Source organism: Fistularia commersonii, chromosome 15 (genome assembly GCF_037954325.1).
Source record: "Fistularia commersonii isolate RoL2024-O1a breed Wild chromosome 15, RoL_Fcom_v1.0, whole genome shotgun sequence".
Lineage (NCBI taxonomy): Eukaryota > Metazoa > Chordata > Actinopteri > Syngnathiformes > Fistulariidae > Fistularia > Fistularia commersonii.
Genome location: NC_141298.1, coordinates 12,129,129 through 12,136,167, shown reverse-complemented (window position 1 = coordinate 12,136,167; position 7,039 = coordinate 12,129,129). Strand labels below are relative to the sequence as shown.

General features: G+C 49.5%; 1 protein-coding gene across 2 annotated transcripts; it reads left to right on the top strand.

Annotated features, from left to right (window-relative positions):
- Positions 1-1,828: 1,828 nt before the first annotated feature.
- LOC147226535 (LIM/homeobox protein Lhx1-like) lies at positions 1,829-6,478 on the top strand. 2 transcript variants are annotated; one of them, XM_086160554.1, is made up of 5 exons: positions 1,829-2,414; positions 3,233-3,453; positions 3,865-4,139; positions 4,625-4,781; positions 5,903-6,478. In XM_086160554.1, exons 1-5 carry the CDS (start codon positions 2,245-2,247, stop codon positions 6,307-6,309), a joined length of 1,230 nt encoding a protein of 409 aa, XP_086016680.1. In that variant the 5' UTR covers positions 1,829-2,244; the 3' UTR covers positions 6,310-6,478. The 2 variants fall into 2 exon arrangements, with proteins under 2 accessions (XP_086016680.1, XP_086016679.1); XM_086160553.1 differs by having other exon boundaries at positions 5,900-6,475.
- Positions 6,479-7,039: the final 561 nt, after the last annotated feature.

The window sequence follows — 7,039 nt, the reverse complement described above, 5'->3', positions numbered from 1 at the left end:
CACTGTGTGATGCGTGACACATATGTTTTATAAGGTGTGTTTGTGTAAGGTGTGTGTTAAAACATGTTTGTGGTAACAAGTGTTTTATAACATGTGGCCATCGTGTGTGTGTGTGTGTGTGTGTGTGTGTGTGTGTTTCTTTTATGATATATGTGTGTGACCGGTACAAGGGTTTGTGTCTTTGTATGTGTTGTATGGTGTGTGATTCGTTACGTGTGGTCCGATGGGGGAGTGTGTGTGCGTGTGTGTTGCTGTTGTGTGAGGTTTATGACAAGTATCATGAGTTAAGAGATCAGTCTATATGTGTGTGTGTGTGTGTGTGTCTGTGTGTTTTCAATGGTGTGTGTGGTGTATAACGTGTGTATTGTAAAGTGAGTGTACTGCATAACGTGTGTGTGGGGGGGGTATTTTATGGCATGACTATGTGGGTATGTCATGTCGTGTGTGTATGTTTTATAAAGCATGTTCATGCACGTGTGTGTATTGTGTGTCATGGGTACTCTGTGTGTTATATGGTGTGTGTACTGTAACGTGTTTTATGACAAAAGTATCATATGAGTTAAGACCTCTGTCTATGAGTGTGTATTTAATAACACGAGTGTGTGTATAACATCTGTGTGTATTGTATAAAGTATGACGATGTGCATATATCATATTCTGCAGTGGTGTGTATTATTTAGCACATGTGTGGACGTTTGTGCATCATGCGGTGTGTTGCGTACTGTTGCATACTGTGTATATGTGTTTTATGACAAGTTCTATGAGTTAAGATATCTAATTATGTGTGTGTATTGCATAGAGCACTACTATGTGCACAGATCATATAGTGTGTGTGTGTGTGTGCGTGTGTGTGTCCATGTGTAAATGTATAGCATGTGCACATGTGTATCTCACATATTGTGTGTTTGAATTGTATGGTACAAAAGTCAATGTACTGAATGGTGTGTGTGTGTGTGTGTGTGTGTGTGTGTGTGTGTGTGTGTGTGTGTGTGTGTATGTGTGTGTGTAGCCCCATTATAACCCCAGTGATCCAGGTCGTTTCCACTAAATGAAGAAAAATGTGGAACCCAGAGGTTCCTGTTGCGGTGCAGCGCCGTCCAGTAGGACTCTGGTCGTTTGTCATCACACACACACACACACACACACACACACAAACACACACAAACACACACACACACACACACACACACACACACACACACACAGGCCTTCATATGTCTTCATTGTCCCTCACGACGGAACCAAAGAGACGAAGAAATGAAAATCATGAGATGGCGGGGGAACGCAGATTGTGATTTTTCTAGAATCTTCCCTGGGGGAGGGGGGACCCCATGTTCCTCAAAGTTCTGGTTGTATGGACTCCAGAGTGTTTTCTACGGTCCACCTTCCAGAAACCATTGTTTGAATTTATTATCCACAAACATTTTAGACAGTTTTTAACAAATATATGACATGTATGTATTATCACTGACTTCGTCGTTTGTTTCCATTTCTGAGACTTTGCACAGGATGTCACCTCCTCCTCCAGCACCTCCCCATTCCTGAAGGGAAGATCTAGAAAGTCACTTTCACGATAAATAAATCCAAGCTACCCTGACACTTTTTAACACTGACGTCATTTGAGCCCAGCCTGGAACCGGGCCGGTCCTCGGACCCCGGACCGTCTCCCCTCAGCCCCTTGCCGGGATCGAGGGAACCGGCGGCGGCGTCTGATTGGTTCCACCCGACTCTGACGTCACGGGCCCGCCGTCAGCTGATTGGCCGCCGTGCGCGGAGTCTCGTTAGAACCGTGGGTCGCACCGAGGACTCCTCAGAGTCGCACCGGGACTGAAACCGGACGGATTTTTTTTTTCTCCTCCTCCTTCCCGAACCTCCGGACTCACCGGATCCGGACCGGCTCCCCCGGTCTCCGTGTCACCGGTGAGATCCCGGTAACGGCGCGCCCGTGATGGTTCCCGGCGCGGGATCGAGGATCGGAGATGCGGTGTGAGCGTCGGGCTGCCGTCCGGAGCCGCCGAGTCGCGTTCGGATTTCCCCGCTCTGGACCGGAACCGCCAACGTGCCACCCCCCTCCCCCCGAACCGGACACCGGCTCCAAAGCTCCGGTCCACCCGGGCGCGCCGGATCCGTGGGATAACACCGGCCGGAACCCGCTCAGGTCAGGCCGATCCGGCGGCGGCGGGCCAGGAAGCGATCACCGCCGAATCCAGATTTGATCCCCAAAGGAAGACGTGAAATCCCGCGATGCTTCAGTGCGCGAACTGCGAGAAGCCCATCGTGGACCGGTTCCTGCTCAAGGTCCTGGACCGGCCCTGGCACGTCCAGTGCGTCCGCTGCTGCGACTGCAAGAGCCCGCTCACCGACAAGTGCTTCTCCCGGGACGGGCGGCTCTACTGCAAGAACGACTTCTTCAGGTGAGTGGGGACCGGAACCGGACCGGAAGCACCGGGAGCCCGCCGCTGCGACCGGGGGGACGGAGGCCGGAACGCCCGGGACACGCATCAAAAAACGGGGGTGGATGCCGTCAGATCGCTCCGATCTGTCTCCTAATCAATAATCGATTAAAAAAAAAAAGTCAGAGGCCTGTGGAGCACGCGGGTTAAACCTGTGGCGTCAGGCGGGAAAAAAATAAAGATTATTCCAGAAAAATAAAGATTATTCCAGAAAAGATTGGAATAACGAAACGAAAAGCGGAGATAGAAAACCCGGTGATCGATTATCGCCCGGCGGCGGGGTGCGATAATCCGGGGAAAAAAACAGTCTAATCCAGATTAGGAGCGACGCCGCCTCCCCTCCGTTTTATGCTAAATTAAACCCGCTAATTCTGGGATTATTAATCCCCCCCACACACCTGCGGAGTTCCGATATTTGAGATCGGATCAATTAGCAGGCAAGAAACGGAACATCTGCCTTTTTTTAAATATTTAGTAATCCGGAACATTTGGCTTGTTATAATGCGTGTTTATTACTTTTTTTTTGGCGCCGGATTAAAAATAAAAATAAAATTCAACGACAATAAAAACAAAAATCACACACACACAGATAAACATAAAGACACACACACACACACACACACACACACACACACACACACACACAAACATAAACACGCAAATATAAACACACACACACACACACAAACACACACACACACACACACACATACTAAAAGTGATGTCTTCCTGTCACACACACGCTCTCCTCCTGTGCGTGCACCACGCGTGCGCGTCAGGCGGTTCGGCACCAAGTGCGGCGGGTGCGCGGAGGGGATCCTGCCCAGCGACCTCGTGCGCCGCGCACGGAGCAAGGTGTTTCACCTGCACTGCTTCACGTGCGTCATGTGCCACAAGCCCATGAGCACCGGAGAGGAGCTCTACATCCTGGACGAGTTCAAGTTCCTCTGCAAGGACGACTTCCAGAGCAACAGCGGCAAGGACGCCATCCACCTGTCAGGTGACCATCGATCGATTATTTATTTATTATTATTATTATTATTATTATTATTATTATTATATTTGAAAAAAATGCTAAAATTGTTAATACGAAATGATGGGATTCGTTGACTCTATGACTAGTTTTCCGTGTGTTTTCCGTCTCCTGAATCGCACTGAACGGATTATTCCGGATTACGGCTGGAATCCGTGCAGCGGCCTTTATTTACTTTAAATACATTTTCGAAATACATTAACAAAAAAAAAAGAAATCGATCCTTCGTTTGAGTTTTTTTTTTTTTTGTATTAATCCTGAAAATTAACGTTGTGTTATTTCAGGATTATAATTAAGAAAAAAATTAACAAAAACAAATAAAACTCGACGTTTGCACGGCCGACCTCCTAACCGCGCGTCTTGCCGCCGCCGCCGCAGTGACGACGTGCAGCGACCCGAGCCTGTCCCCGGACCCGCAAGACCCGCAAGACGACGGCAAGGACTCGGAGACCGGACACCTGTCCGACAAGGACGTGTGCGGCAACGAGAACGACGAGCAGGGCGCCGTGGGGAAGCGCCGCGGGCCGCGCACCACCATCAAGGCCAAGCAGCTGGAGACGCTCAAGGCGGCGTTCGCCGCCACGCCGAAACCCACGCGGCACATCCGCGAGCAGCTGTCACGCGAGACCGGCCTCAACATGCGTGTCATCCAGGTGAGCTCGCCTGCGCCCATTATCGGACCAAATCCGGACGCGCCGGGACCGACGTTTGAGGAGGTTAATTTTGTGAAATTAAACTATATATATATATATATATATATATATATATATATACACACACACACACACACACACACAGGGATTTAAATGTCCGCAGCGGCGGCGGGGATTCACCGAAAATTCAGTTTTTTTTTTCTCCTCCCCGCACCGGAATTCAAGGGTGTGTTTTCCCCTCCGTACACGTCGCTCCCAATCACGCACAAAATGCTTTAACCGCCATGCTGGTGCGGGTCGGGGGGGCGGAGGGGGTCACGGGCTGCGGGACGACAGACGTCCCGCCGACGTCGCCAATTCGCGTGCGGTCCCGTGCAGGGCAGGATAAACCACAAGAGTGGCCCTTCGGTTCCGGTTCCGGTTCCGCTCCCGCCGTGATGTTGCGTGGCCCCGAGCTAACCCGCACCCCTTACCCCCGTCCCCAGGTGTGGTTCCAGAACCGCAGGTCGAAGGAGCGCCGCATGAAGCAGCTGAGCGCGTTGAGCGCGCGCCGACACCTGTTCTTCCGGAGTCCACGCAGGGTGCGCGCGCTGGGGGAGCGGCTTGAGCCCGCGGACCTGGGACACTTCTCCTACTACGGAGGTGGGACCCGGATGTAGGTCCAGGAAGGACCGCTCCACTCGTGTCGATTCGACTCACAGCACATATCGTGTCAGAACACATTGATGACGTATTTCCGGTTATCGGAGCACGGACTACAGAGAACCTGTTCTTTTAAAATTGCCATTTTTTTTCTTCAAAAAAAAAATAAATCAATAATTCATTTTTATTATATCTTCCTGGATTTATGACCTTTTTCTTTTTTTTTTTAGGGAAAATGTAGAACTGTGCGATTTCCGTTTACGCAGCAGACATAAAGGGGTTAACAGACAAGCCCGTGTTTTTAAAATTAATTTCGAACGCAGTGCGGCAATTTCTATTCGTTTCTAATCTTAAGAATTCAGTTGGAATTCATGTGAAATCCAGAACAGTAAAAACCAGAAGGAATTTGATCCAAAATATCTGTATATAAAAATGAAAATAGTCCAATTTAAGTATGATTTGATCTCCTTGTATATCTGCCATATTCTGATCAAATCTGCTATATTCTCCTATTGTGATGACATATTTTTCTGCCTTTTTCCATCATTCAGATTATTTATAATGTAGTTAGTTTTTCTAATTATTCTATTATAGTCCATCATTTGCGGTATGCATAATGTATTGTATTCTAATTATTCCGCCACATTCTAGTTTTCAGATTTATAATGTATTCCATTCTTCTATACTTTCACATTCTCACATTCTATTATTCAGATTGTTTTTAATGCATTACGTTCTTCGCATAATTCCATCCTACTCTATAATTCACTATTTTGATAAGAAGGGATTTTTAACATGACACGATTCAGTTCGGCATATTCCTGAGATGACTCACCACTCATTCTGTGACTTCCAAATGATCAGCGACTTATTCTCGCTCATTTAGATTATTTGTAAACGTCTTGCTCGAGTAATTTGTAAATAATTGCGTCGTGTCCAAATTATCGACGACTCGCCGGCAATCGCTCCGTCATTTCAAATTATGGACAGCTCGCTGTTGTTCAGATTAATCGTTAATGCCTCCATCACATTCAGATTACTGACGACTCTCTGTGATTGGGTTTATTTGTCAAGAGTTCCATTTTGTTCGGATTATTCACGGTGTGTTCCTCCTGCAGCAGACTACCCGGGTGAATATTACGGCTCGGGAGGGAACTACGAGTACTTCCAGGGCCCGCCGCCGTCCCAGGCTCAGACGCCGGCCGACCTGGGCTACGTCCCCTCCTCGGTCCCCGCCGGGACCCCGCTGGGAGCCGTGGACCCCCACCACCCGCACCACCCCCACCACGCGCACCCCCACCCGCACCACCACTGTCCCGCGGACGTTCAGTGTTTCCCCGACTCGGTGGCGCTGCACCCGGCGGACTCGCCCAGCCCGGAGCCCAGCGGCCCGGCGTCCATGCAGAGCGTCTCCAGCGAGCTGTGCGGCCCCGGAACCCCCTTCGCCGCCGTGTCTCTGGGAGAGAGCGGCTACACAAACCAGCTGTCGCAGCCGTCCTCGGAGGTCAGCGAGAGCGCCGTGTGGTGAACGGACCCCCTACGTACCCCTTTTTATTTCTTTTATTTATCTTTAATATTTATTCATATTTATTTATTTACGTCTGTCGAGCTAATAAATCTCTATTCTTGTATGTTGGTGTTTTTGGCTATGGTCGAGGACAGGGGTCTCACACTGCGTGCCCCCCCCCCCCCCCCAAACCCCTCCCCACGATGTCATCATTCGAATAAATATCAGCTATAATTCATAATTGAATTTTTTTTTGTGACCAAAAATTGCACCGTACGATCTAAATTTACAGGAAAACGACAAAATGAATCGAACCGGAACTTGGTTCGGTTCGGGTCGGCTTGACCTTTGACCTCCGAACCGACCCGGGCGGTTTGTGACGAGGCGACATCAAGATGGTTTTAGCTTTTTCTTGTAAACGTTGTCCTTTCCTTCGGGTTTTTATTGCCGTTGTTATTTACTTGTGCTTGGATGTCGCAGTGGCTCCGCCCACCCCGCCCCCTTAGCCCCGCCCCCCCCTGGGTTGGAGACCCCTGTCCTCGCGGACGACCAGATTGTCTGACAGGACGCCGGACCTCACCGATCACCGATCGAGCAATAAGAAGCCCGTCGGACACGTGGACGGGCTCTCCCGACGCAACCCATCCGATTCTGATTGTGACGCTCGTTTTGACCAAAACCTCTCAGGACAGTGAACCCACCGGCCGATTGGTGTTTGTCTATCTATCCCGCGTGTCGCCTTCAGGGGCAT

What these genes read in the sequence shown, in the direction of transcription:
- LOC147226535 (XM_086160553.1), top strand. Translation starts at nt 2,245, where the DNA reads ATGCTTCAGTGCGCGAACTGCGAGAAGCCCATCGTGGACCGGTTCCTG. An exon ending in GGACGCCATCCACCTGTCAG is followed by an intron (nt 3,454 to 3,864) that starts GTGACCATCGAT and finishes CCGCCGCCGCAG; the next exon opens with TGACGACGTGCAGCGACCCG. An exon ending in ACACTTCTCCTACTACGGAG is followed by an intron (nt 4,782 to 5,899) that starts GTGGGACCCGGA and finishes TTCCTCCTGCAG; the next exon opens with CAGACTACCCGGGTGAATAT.